Source organism: Chanodichthys erythropterus, chromosome 6 (assembly GCF_024489055.1).
Source record: "Chanodichthys erythropterus isolate Z2021 chromosome 6, ASM2448905v1, whole genome shotgun sequence".
In the NCBI taxonomy this organism is placed as follows: Eukaryota; Metazoa; Chordata; class Actinopteri; order Cypriniformes; family Xenocyprididae; genus Chanodichthys; species Chanodichthys erythropterus.
The window spans coordinates 16352646-16365652 of record NC_090226.1 but is presented as its reverse complement, the minus strand read 5'-3'; the positions used below and the strand labels follow the sequence as shown (position 1 = coordinate 16365652).

Here is a 13007-nt window from a genome sequence, read left to right as displayed (position 1 = left end):
CAGTTTGAGAAGCCAATATACAGTGCAAAGCTGGGATTGCCCACTCAAGCAACACACATTGTGTGTTGCAAGTGAGACGGTTTCTTTCATGGATATGGACAGCAACACTGTGGCTCACACACAGGTGGTCTTTGATGTCAAATAACAGCCATGTTGATTGGACAAATGCTTTAATTTTGTCTGGAATTTGCTTTTCTCCAATTATTTTTCAGTGACCGTCCATGTCCATGAAGAAATATGACTGGGCACTGCAGATACTGAAGGAGAGGCCCTTAGTATCTGTTAGCCAGATGATGTCTGTGTTGTTCCCTATTGACCTTATGATTGCTGAACACTAAACTGAATGTGACTTTTGTACTACTAACCCAAACTGACCATGAGTTTGCAGCACATCCCCAAAAAAAAGTCTTTCCAGAGACCAAAACTTTCAGCTGGAGTAACTTAAATGCTAGACTAATGGTAGACATCAACAGAATTGTCCATAAATGAAACCTAGTAAGTCTGAAGTGACCAAACCAAACCGAAATGTTCACAAAAATTTTTTTGCACCAAAACTAATTGTGTCCAACGCAACGTTTTTGTCATTCTAAAAATAGTTCATACTTGTCAAAAGTTTGGTATGATTAAAATTTTTTGAAAGAAGTCTCTTATGCTGACCAACGCTGCATTTTCCTGTATTTGATTAAAAAAAGTAAAATGATAATATTGTAAAATATTAATAGAATTTAACAATTGTTTTTTATAAGTAATTTATTCCTGTGATTATAAAGTTGAATTTTCAGCAGTCTGCAGTCTTTAATAGATTAAAAGTGACAGTTAAGTCATTTATAGTGTTATAAACAACATTTTACTGTCATTTTCATCAAATGCAGCCTTGGTGAGCATAAGAGAATTTTTTTGAAATTAAAAAAAAACAAACAAAACAAAACAAAAAAACAATTATTCCAAACTTTTCGGTAGTGACATACTGTTACAATATCATATTTTGGACTCAATGTGAAGGAGTTTATAGAGCAAAAAATTTTCATTTTAAGTTTTTGTTCATACACTGAGTTGGAAATTCAGGCTTAACTGTAACATCCTAAAATCAAAGAATAAACAAACTGCCTAGGAAAGAGAATTATCCAGAAACACTCAATAATCACAAATTATGTTGTTTTCAGGCTTGCTTTAGCTGAGTATTGAGACCATTTTCCTCTAGCCTCATGCATACTGACCTACAGATCATGACTGATTTCTAATAGTTGCTAAAGGCTTTTTATCAACCCTGCCAGGCAACTTTGCATGCAAGTAGATTTGGTCAAAAGCCCCTTAGTGCACATGCAGCCGTTGTGCTTCTTTCTCTCTCTTTCTCCTCTGACCCCTTGCTCTTGCATGCCCCCATCCTCTTTTATAGGGAAAAAGAGAGAAATGTATGAGCATCCTGTCTTCTGTTTGGCGTCACAAGTGATGGATTTAACCATTCGTGAGTACCCTGCTTATCTGGAGCCACTCCATCACTTCCGCCACCCCGCCATTTCGTTTTTTCCCCCAGTTTTTGAGCACTTTCACAAACAGTTGTTCCCTCATGCCCTTAGCGGCAACATCCTCTTTTCTTGCTTGTAGTCTGCTTGCCTTTTTTTTTTTAAGTGTGTCGCTTGAATCTTAGGTTGAGCGATTCAGCCACAGGTCTTCCTGTCGCTGTGATCAGACCATCCTGTCCAGCTGAGTCAGTGTGGCAGCTGTTCTTTCTGTTTGTGACTTGAATGCATTTTTACTTTGCTTTTGTGTAAGTCACTCCTCCCCACCTATGTCTTTTTATCAACATGTGCCAGTACTGGTCAGGTACAAGGTGAAGATAAATAATTCAAATCCTCTTCAACCTAGGAACAAAACAGGGATTCTGACACAGCTTTTGGAGTCATCGTGTTTCTAATCATGTTTTCAACCATGAGTACTGTATGTTTTTTTTTTTTTTTTTTTGGTCTGTTATCAACTCCAGCAGCTGATCACTGTGGTTCTTCACTGTTTTTCTGTTTATGATTTGGTTTATTATTTCTGTTTTGGGTCAAACTTGGTTTCAGATATGTTTCTGGTGTAAGATTGTAAAAGCAGGGGTGTAAAGTACTTGTATGTCTTACTTTACAGGAATTTCCATTTTACTGAATGTACTCATACTGAATTTTCCAAGAGAAAAAATACTTTGTGCCCTGAAAATCTAAATTAAATAGTAAAAAGTAGTAAGTACATATTTCACAGATCATGGTTTAAATTTGTCCTCATAGAAAAACAGAATACACTACCTTTCAAATGTTTGGTGCCTTTATTATTTGACTAATATAAATAATAATAAACAACTCAAATAATAGTTTTCTGTTTTATATATACTTTAAAATGTAATTTATTCCTGTGATGCAAAGCTGCATTTTCAGCATCATTTTTTTTTATCACATGGTCCTTCAGAAATCAATTTAATATGCTTAATTGGTGCTCAAGAAACATTTCCTATTATTATCAATGTTGAAAACAGTTGTGCTGCTTAATATCTTTGTGGAAATCCTTATGCTTTTTTCATGATTCTTTGAATAGAAATTTCAAAAGAACAGCATTTATTTGAAAAAATAATATTGTAACAATGTAAAAGTCAATATGGTTACTTGGATATTTAATGCGTCCTTCCTAAATAAAAGTATTTAGGAAGGACGCATTACGCACAACAAACAACCACCAAATCTTACAGAACTGTCTAAACATTTAAATGGCAGTGTATATTTCTTGTCTGTCATACCAAGCCAACAAAACCAATCAAATCATTTTAACTTTAATAGCCAACACAATTAATTTGTATGTGGTTATTCTTGTTTTTGAAGAGATGTCTCAAATAGCCTTTCAAGCAATAGTTTTAGTTAATCAATTTAATTATATCCAGTGATCACCACTGCTGCTGAATTTAAACTTTGAGAATTTCAGATAAATATTTTGAGGATATAAATTTCATCACATTATTATTTACTATAAAATAACTACTCTTCTAACTTTTAATACTGAAGTCTCATGCTAAAGTTTAATACTAAAGTTAAATATAATTTCTCTGTACTTTTACACCCCTGTTTAAAAGGTGTGTTTTTCCAGCGTAACATGGCCACTCTTGTAGAATTTCTTTCACGCAATCCCTTGTGGAATGACAGTGAGCTGCAGGTCTTTCGGGGTTAGACAGTCCTGTCCTTAAATGCCTCTTTCTTTCTTTTCTTCCTTCTCTCTCTACTTCCCATCAGATCTAACATCTGAAACAATATGAAAGCTGACCACTTCTTCCTTTTCTCTTTCCCTTTCTTTCTTCCTTCCCGTTTCTCTTTTTCTTTTTAGTAGAGAAATCTCAGAAGGATCAGAAGGATCCAGGTGACATCTTTTGTCTGACTTACTATTAAACTCATCTTAAAACAGCCCTGCCCTTCCCCAGTTCAAAACATAACCTACTCACAGCATTCGCATGGCACAATTTGCAGACATTAAGATAACCGTGGGAATGTTGTGACAACGTTATGCCAATGTCTCCTTCAGTCTATACATCGCATCCAAATGATGAAGATGCATTTTCCATGAGCTGGTAAGAGCTGAATGTGAATTATGTATGCATTACCAGTCTATGGAACATGCAGAGTGAGTATTTCTTTAATTCTTTCCTAAAATAAAGCAGATTATTAGCCTGTGTTATTTATGATTAAAGTGATACTCTCTCTGCACCAAGTGCGTGATTAAGAAAAAACAGTAACACTTTTACTGTAGAATTCAATCCTTTAACATGAATTAATGCATATATATTTAATATATTTACTATATATTAAAATATATAGCATATATATTACTATACAGTACAATACACTGTTATTCATAAGAAATTCATGTTTATTCAAAGAACATTAGATTATAACTGGTTAAATGGTGTGTGTATATATATATATATATATATATATATATATATATATACATATACAGGTGCTGGTCATATAATTAGAATATCGTGAAAAAGTTCATTTTTTTATTGTAAATTATTTTTAAAAATGAAACTTTCATATATTCTATATTCCCTACATGTAAAGTAAAACATTTCAAAAGTTTTTTTTTTTTTTTTAATTTGGATGATTAGAGCATACATGAAAGTCCAAAATCCAGTATCTCAAAATATTAGAATATTTCATAAGATCAATCAAAAAATGGATTTTCAGAACAGAAAATTTCAAGTTCTTTAAAGTATGTTAATTTGTACACTCAATACTTGGTCGGCAGCACATAATACAGCAAATGACTTGCTCCTAGCACAAATTACAGCATCAGTGAAGTGTGGCATGGAAGTGATCATCCTGTGGCTCTGCTGAGGCACTATTGAGCCTTCAGATCATCTGTATATTGTTGGATCGACTGTTTCTCATCTTTCTCTTGAAAATATCCCATAGATTCAGGGGTCAGGCATGTTGGCTGGCCAATAAAACACAGTAATATCATGGTCAGCAAACCACTTGGAAGTGGTTTTTGCACTGTGGGCAGGTGCTAAAGTCCTGCTGGAAAAGGAAATCAGCATCTCCATAAAGCTTGTCAGCAGATGGAAGCATAAAGTGCTCCAAAATCTCCTGGAAGATGGCTGCAGTGACTTTGCACTTGATAAAACACAATGGACCAACACCAGCCGACGTCACAGCCCCCCTAAAATCATTACTGACTTCAGAAACTTCACACTAGACTTCAAGCAGCTTGGATTCTGTGCCTCTCCAGTCTTCCTTCAGACTCTGGGACCATGATTTCAACATGAAATGCAAAATTTACTTTTATCTGAGGAATTATATATAGGAATTATATAAGAATTTTATAAGAGGAATTTCGACCACTGTTCACTTTCCAGTTCTTTTTCTCCTTAGCCCAGGTAAGATGCTTCTGATGTTGTTTCTGTTTCAGAAGTGGCTTGGTAGTCCTTTTCCTGAAGATGTCTGAGTGTGGTGACTCTTTATGCGCTGACCCCGGCTTCATTTGACTCATTGTGAAGCTCTCCCAAGTGTTTGAATCGGCTTTACTTGACAGTATTCTCAAGCTTGTGGTCATCCCTGTTGCTTGTGCACCTTTGCCTACCCAATTTCTTCCTTCTAGTCAACTTTGCATTTAATATGCTTTGATACATCACTCTGTAAACAGCCACCACATTCAGTAATGACCATTTGTGACTTACTGTCTTTGTGGAGGGTGTCAATGATTGTCACCTGGACCATTGCCATGTCAGCAGTCTTCCCCATTAGTGTGATTTCAAAGAACAAGAGATACCCGGAATTTATACTGTAGTTATGGTCATTTAATGAAACTCAAATGTAAATATTCTAATATTTTTGAGATACTGGATTTTGGACTTTCATGAGCTGTATGCTCTAATCAACAACAACAACAACAACAACGACAACAAAAACTTTTGAAATGTTTTACTTTACATGTAGGGAATCTAGAATAAATGAAAGTTTCATTTTTTAAAATAATTTACAATAAAAAATTTTACTTTTTCACGATATTCTAATTATATGACCAGCACCTGTGTGTGTGTGTATGTGTATATATATATATATATATATATATATATATATATATATATATATATATATATATATATATATATATATACATTTTGCATTAACCAATATTAAGAAATGTTTTAAAAAATAATGTTCATTGCTTGTTTTATAATACTACAATTGCATTTAACTAATGTTAAAAAATTGAACTTTATTGTAAAGTGTTACAGAAAAATCTCTAATGTGTCAAATAGCAATACTGATGCACTGTTAATAATTTTTCAGTTCACATCATATTGCTGATTTTGCATTGGAGTGAATATGGTGACATGACAGTCATTGTGTGTTGGTTTCCAAAACCTTTACAAAAATATCAGGAAAACACGTATAGTTAATCTACAAACTACAGTAGATGTTATGGTTTAGAAACCCCTCATTTCTAAAATGTCTTGAATTAGGAAAATCAGGTATTTCAAATGATCTAAACCAAGATTATTCTTTGGATGTTTTTCAGACATAGTAATCCAATTGTCAAAATGCTAATGCATTCTGCTATTGAAGTACCTGATGTTGCACTACTGCATGACATTTCGTCCCTGCATGGACAGTAACCCTTTAAAAGGCCACAAATATTACTTTTTTTCTTTCTTTCTTTTTTTGAAAGTCTTCAGTCTTATTGAGGGAGCTGAAGATGATTGAGATACAATTAGAAGAAAGGTCAGCGGGTTAATTCACAATCAGGGGGCGTGTGCTTTGTTTTTAGTGATGAAAGCTCTGTTGACTGAGAGGGGGGTGTGACTCTTCAAAATGATGTTAATTGTTTTGACATTCGTCACACAGCAAATGAATTTGCTTCCTAGTTCGTCTGTCTTTGTGTTCCTCCATCAAAGTGCCACATTTCCCACAGTCAAATAACAGCATGCTCAAAGATCTTAAAAATTGACAGAGCAAGAGCACAAACAAATCTTTGTTCAAAACCAGATAGACAAATAAAAATTACCCCAAAACAAAAAATGTCTAAGCACCCTCTCAGCCAATATTGAAGCGTTATGAGATATAAAAACATGTATCCATAAACCATGGTCTCATAATTGTCTCTTTAGTTTGCAATCCCATCCTTAACCAACGATAATGAACAATTTTTCCTCATATTGTGTGTATTCATCATGCTAAAGAAGACCTCTGATCATATGTTTGTAAACTAGTATATGATTTCTTTTTACAATTAAAACAATGTTTTAATTATTCCTGTCATTCTACATGTCATCAACTGGCAGATGAAATCTTTGTAGTGCTGAAGATGAGATAGACAATGAAGGGTACATTTAAGTATGACATGTTTAAGAGAGAGGTGCTGCTCGCTTGTATTGACAAAGAGAGGTAGGAAATTAGAAGACATAAATTCCTGCATGTGCTGAACATTATGCATGATGACTATAACATATTTGTTGTCGTTTTTATCCTTTCTTTTTCCTCAGTTCCTTGGTTTGACTCATTATATTTGCATTGCTCTTTATTGACTCATTATGGTTCATGTCTACAGAGCTGAGTGTTGACAGAGTGTCAAGATTATGCTAAGTCGTTAACTAAGACAGCAGAGCTGATATATGCAGCAGCTAATTTGTGGTTCATTAAGTCAGTTATTTTTTTCCCAGAGAGAACATTTATGAAATTCAAATAAAAATATAGACGTAACCCAGAACTTTACCCATCTCTTACCTCCTCTGTTATTTTAATTGTCATCTAAAGTTTTTGCCTTCATAGCAAATATGCTTATGAAGTGACATTCTTTAAAGAAGGATTTAAATTAAATACTTTTAAATTACCACCAGCGTTGTTAAACATTTTTTTTTTCTGCATTGTAAACAGTACATATTAAGTTTAAAAGTCACAAATGCAATTTACTTTAGGCATCAGGCAGGCTGAGTAAAGTCCAGTGTTTTCCATGCATGTGTTTGTCTGTATGTCCATATTAACTGTTGTACCTTTGTGCCTCAGAAAATGTAGGACGCTTAGTCACCCCTGCCAAAAAGCTTGAGGATACACTCCGTCTGGCCGAGCTGGTCATAGAGGTGCTCCAGCAGAATGAGGAACATCATGCAGAGGTGAGTGCACCAGACATAACGTGTTAGACACAATACAATCTTAAATACACATGCATGAAAAGAAATGCGTCAGGCAATGCCGCTTGCATAATGAGAACTCAGAACTAAAACAACTCTTAAAAATGTTTTTAACCTTAACTAACTTCCTCAATGGCTGCTAGCACTGTTTAGGTAGCATTTCCCACTAGGGCAGCCGTCATCCTCTGACATTCAAAAGCAGAATATATGTGTTTTGTGTTTTTAAATTATGTGCTCTGCAGGCTACACGTCCAAGTACGGGATGTCAGGCGGTACAGTATTTTTTGTTTATTTTATTTTATTTTTATTATTGCTGTCATCAGTGCCGTACCCTGCTCTTGCATGCCAGCCTCATGATCTGGTCTACCCTGGAAGAGGCATTACATGGGCATAGCAAATCAGGATGTATTTAATTTCAGTTCAGTTCAGTTCAGTTTAGTTCATTGAAATTAAGATTCAGATTAGATAGATAGATAGATAGATAGATAGATAGATAGATAGATAGATAGATAGATAGATAGATAGATAGATAGATAGATAGATAGATAGATAGATAGATAGATAGATAGATAGATAGATAGATAGATAGATAGATAGATAGATAGATAGATAGATAGATAGATAGATAGATAGATAGATAGATAGATAGATAGAGTGTAAAACTGGCTATTCATCTTCAGTTTGACTGAACTGAAATTACTGTCACATTGACTGAATACATTACAGATTCAAGGCATCAAAGTCAATGGACAAAATTAATACAGTTGTTCTTTTTATGTGAAATACATTCATCTTCATTTCAGTTTATTTTCAGTCTGTTATTCTAACAGACTTGTTTTGCATTTTTTTTTTTTTTTTTTTGTAGTTGTTTGTTTGTTTTACACTTCAGGTGCCAGGTTCACTAAACCATTAAAAGGAATAGTTTGCCCGAAAGACACTAAGAACACAAAGATATTGACAGACTTGTTTTGCTGTTTTTGTTTTGTTTTGTTTTGTTTTGTTTTGTTTTTTGTTTTGTTTTGTTTTGTTTTGTTTTGTTTTGTTTTGTTTTGTTTTGTTTTGTTTTGTTTTGTTTTGTTTTGTTTTGGTTTGGTTTGGTTTGGTTTGGTTTGTTTGGTTTTGGTTTGTTTTTGGTTTGTTTTGTACTTCTGGTGCCAGGCTCACTAAACCATTAAAAGGAATAGTTCACCCAAAAGTCACTAAGAACACAAAGATATTTTGAAAAATGTATCAGTGTGTTTGTTTGTTTGTTTTCTGTACAATGAAAGTCAGTGGGGTCTTGGTCACACTGACTTTTATTATATGGACTTTAAAAAGATTATTAAAAAGAGATTATTAAAATCTGCCTGAAATGGCTTCAGGTTTGGAACAGCATAATCATGATTTACTCACCAGAATTATTCATTTTTGGGTGAATTCTCCCTTTAAGCACATAAAACCATTTTATTAAACATGTCCACTAAAATGCATGGGATTATTTATGGTATTTTACATAGTACAGTCATTTATCATGCCACTGAAATTGCATGTTCAAATATATACACATATGCAACATAATACATGCACAAAATCATTGAATAAATCTGGTAAATTTAATGGATGTACATATATATGTCATTTTTAAAGCACCAGTGACAACTGCACAGAGACAAAACCTAGATTCTTTTCATGTGTACCAAACAGTCTTAAGCATAAGAATTTTTTAAATGTAATTATTTATTTGCTTCCTTTTGATCAATCATTCTTAACTGTTTTCTTATAATCGTAATGTTTTCCAACTGCATTTTAAAGCCCTTTAATGCTGAAAGATTTATGATAATAAAGTACTCAAATACAGAGCAAAAAACTCACATAACTCTCACTGTTTTTTATTACTTGTTTGTTGGCTGGGAAACATTGGACAGGGTAAAGAGGTATGTAGACCCTAGAGCCCCCTTCCATGTGCATGTCGCAGCCCCTGCACCATGGATGGAGGGATTTCCACCTTTTCCCTCCCCCTCTCTGCTTGGACACCCCATCCTTCCCCTGGTCAGCTGTCCCCGTGGAGCGTTGAGCAAGTGGCTTGTTTCCACAAGCACGAGGGGGATGGTGCTTCACCTGTGGAAGCAGACCCCCTAAAAAACCTCAATGAAAATGAGACTGGTCTCATTTTCACCCTTGCACAACCCCAATTATCTCCAAACTCTCCTCTGTTCTGTGTCTTTCAGCTTGGTTTGGTCTGCTAGCTTCACTTACCAGCTCTAACTACAAATTTTAAACTCTATTACAAAAATGCACTTCTCTGTGTTTTTTGGGAGAGGTGTTGCAATAAAGCAAAAGCATACTGGTATGAAAGGTTTGTTTGAGTGGTCAGTGACAACAGCATGCTTTTTAAAGGAGAGAAAGCCATGATTTACATCAACTTCTCATTTTGTCTAACACGCTTGGTGCATATATATACAGACCAGATGTGTTACTCACAGCAGCACAGCTGGATCAGCAGCAGAGGAATCTCACATAATTAAACAGAATTGAGCAGATAAATAATACTAACGACTGAGATTGTGCTGCTAATCACTGCTGCTGCTGCATGCTGGGAATTTCTCTGTTACAAGGGCATAAATTCTTGTGCATGGACTTGTGGGAACATTCACATCTGCAAAATGTGAAGTAAATAAGGATGTTGTTTAAATCTAAATCAGTGTATGTGAATTAGACATGAACTATGATGAGCTGTGCTTTTTTTTAGGTCTTTATTATTACATGATTTTACTTTCTCTCGCTGCAGGCATTTGCGTGGTGGTCAGATCTGATGGTTGAACATGCTGAGACGTTTCTGTCTCTATATGCTGTGGACATGGATGCGGCACTGGAGGTTCAACCCCCAGACAGCTGGGACAGCTTCCCTCTCTTTCAGCTGCTCAATGACTTCCTGCGCATTGACTGTAAGTATTTGTTATTTTCATGCCTTATTAAATGAATATTCTAAGTTAAATACAAGGTCATTTCTATTGGCAGCATCTGTGTCTCATAGACTGTCAGACACATTCTTTTTAGACTGCAATATCTACAGTCCATAATTGCAAAATTGTGATGTTGCAATCCAGACATATTACATGCATATAATAGTTTACAAATTGCAAATAAAGCAGAGATTAAAGAGACAATATAGAAGAATTAAGGGCTAAATAGTGAAACCTGCAGGGGGTCAAACCAACACATTGAATGTAAAGAGTTTGCTCAAGGCCTTATCACGTCTCTAATGAACTGAAGTCAATGGGTGCTGTCCATGGTGCTAAAGCCACGCTGCCATGGGCTGCAGTTGACTAATTATCCTAGTGGCATTCTTTGCACAGCTTGACAGGCTGTTGTCTGGTAACCTATTCTTGATATTTGATTGCTTTTTCTGCTGGTCGAGGTGGAGCCTGCAAAAGAGTATGTGTGTATATGTATAAAAGTGTGTGTGTGTGTGTGTGTGTGTGTGTGTGTGATTTATGAGGACACAAATTTATACAATGATATGGGTATTACACTGGTATTACGACGTGAATATGAAATATGAGGACATTTCATGAGTCCTAATATTTAAAATAGCTTTAAAAACATACTAAACAATGTTAAAAAAAATTTGATTAAAAATTTAAAAATGCAGAATGTTTTCTGTGATGGGTAGGTTTAGGGGTAAGGGGTAGTGTAGGGGAATAGAATGTATAGTTTGTACAGTATAAAAACCATTATATAATATTTTAAATATGGGGGAAGAACAAAACACTACACTTGGTTAAGATATTTATCTGACAAAAAAGGGTTAAAAACTATAGGTTTTATTTTACTATATGCAAAAGAAAATGTATATTTTGTTTTTATGTCCCTTACATTTTGACATGTTTAATTGTGTTATCACAAATAAAACAATAGACTCCAAGCACAACAACATAATATGCTTACAAAATCTTTATAATATTTGAATAAAGGTTGAAGATGTCAAGTTTCCCTTGCCGGACATCACTTTTAGCCACTACCACAAACTTTAAAAATGTTTTCCTTGATTATATTTTTGTTTGTTTATTTGGCAGTTTGTTTTACTTATGTTTTCATTTTTTTATTTATTTATTCACTTTTAAAGAAGAGAACAAAGATAGTCTTTTATAGATGTTTATAGATGGTCTATTATAATTCAGCATTCCAGCAGAAAAACACCAGAAAAACTACCTTTTTCATTAGAGAGCTCTTCTCAGACACAAAACTAAAACTGATGCACCAGTTTTAACACCATATAGCGCCCCATAAACACACACATATTACTCCTCACTACAACACAGAGACACACATCAACTCCCCCTGGCCTCCTCACACACTCACATAAACACAAACACAAGCAAACACCATCAAGTGACAGCCTACAGCATGCACTACATCTGTGGAACAGGACATTCAGCATGGAAGGTCACTATTGTCCTGTGCCTGTAGCACTGAGCTAGGCATGAAATAGCCTTAACACCAGACAGGCGCTAAAGCAGAAGCTATTCATGCTGCTAATGAGGTCTAAAACAGAGGAGCCTGGGAGACCCCACTGCCCCGGCCACTCGCTTGCGGACAAACACAGCCAAGTGTACAACCACCACCGCTCAAATGGCTAATTGGAACAGAGCAATCAGGGAAGCAAACAAACATGGCACCTACTGTGAATGATCGACCTTGAGTATAGAGGGAGAGATAGTAAGAGAGAACAGAGTGAGAGAAATAGAGATGCTATGACTACTACTATGCTTAGTCATCTTATGCTAAAACATGAGGCACTTTCAACCAATGTAGTACACATTGTCAATTAATTTTTTTAGAGCATTAGAAGTACAAATCCAAGTGTTTTTTTTTTTATTTTTTGTAATGAGCTATTAGATATATATCTGAGAAACTTTTACCTAACGCAAAATTAACCTGCACTCTAAAAAATGCTGGGTTAAAAACAAATCAAGTTTGGTTGAAAATGGACAAACCGACAAAGTGAATGGGTTGTTTTAACCCAAAGGTTGGTTAAACCTGCTGGGTAGTGTTATTGTATTGCTTGCTTAAAATGAACCCCAAATATGCTGGAAATTAACATTTATTAGTAAGTTTAATGAATAATAATTCAACAATAAACATTTATTTAATTGCTTATTAATACATTTTCACCTTTTGATTATTATTGTTGCCTCTAGTAATTATGTGTCTGATTTTTAATTACCAACCTATTTTGGGTTCATTTTAAGCCAGCCATATAGTAATTTTTAAACAATAATTGGGTTAAATAAAACTGTCCAGCATGTTGGGCCAATATTTAACTCAACCGCTGGGTTAAAACAACCCAATCACTGGGTTTTTTTCCATTTTCAAC

At 34.8% G+C, this 13007-nt stretch overlaps 1 protein-coding gene across 1 annotated transcript in view; it reads left to right on the top strand.

Annotated features, from left to right (window-relative positions):
• Positions 1-13007, top strand: part of cadpsa (Ca2+-dependent activator protein for secretion a) — a 161661-nt gene that overhangs the window by 107628 nt on the left and 41026 nt on the right. The window contains exons 18-21 of the mRNA XM_067387336.1: positions 1397-1465; positions 7527-7633; positions 7894-7923; positions 10419-10575. Coding sequence (XP_067243437.1) covers positions 1397-1465; positions 7527-7633; positions 7894-7923; positions 10419-10575 — 363 coding nt within the window. The remainder of the gene's footprint in view (positions 1-1396; positions 1466-7526; positions 7634-7893; positions 7924-10418; positions 10576-13007) is intronic.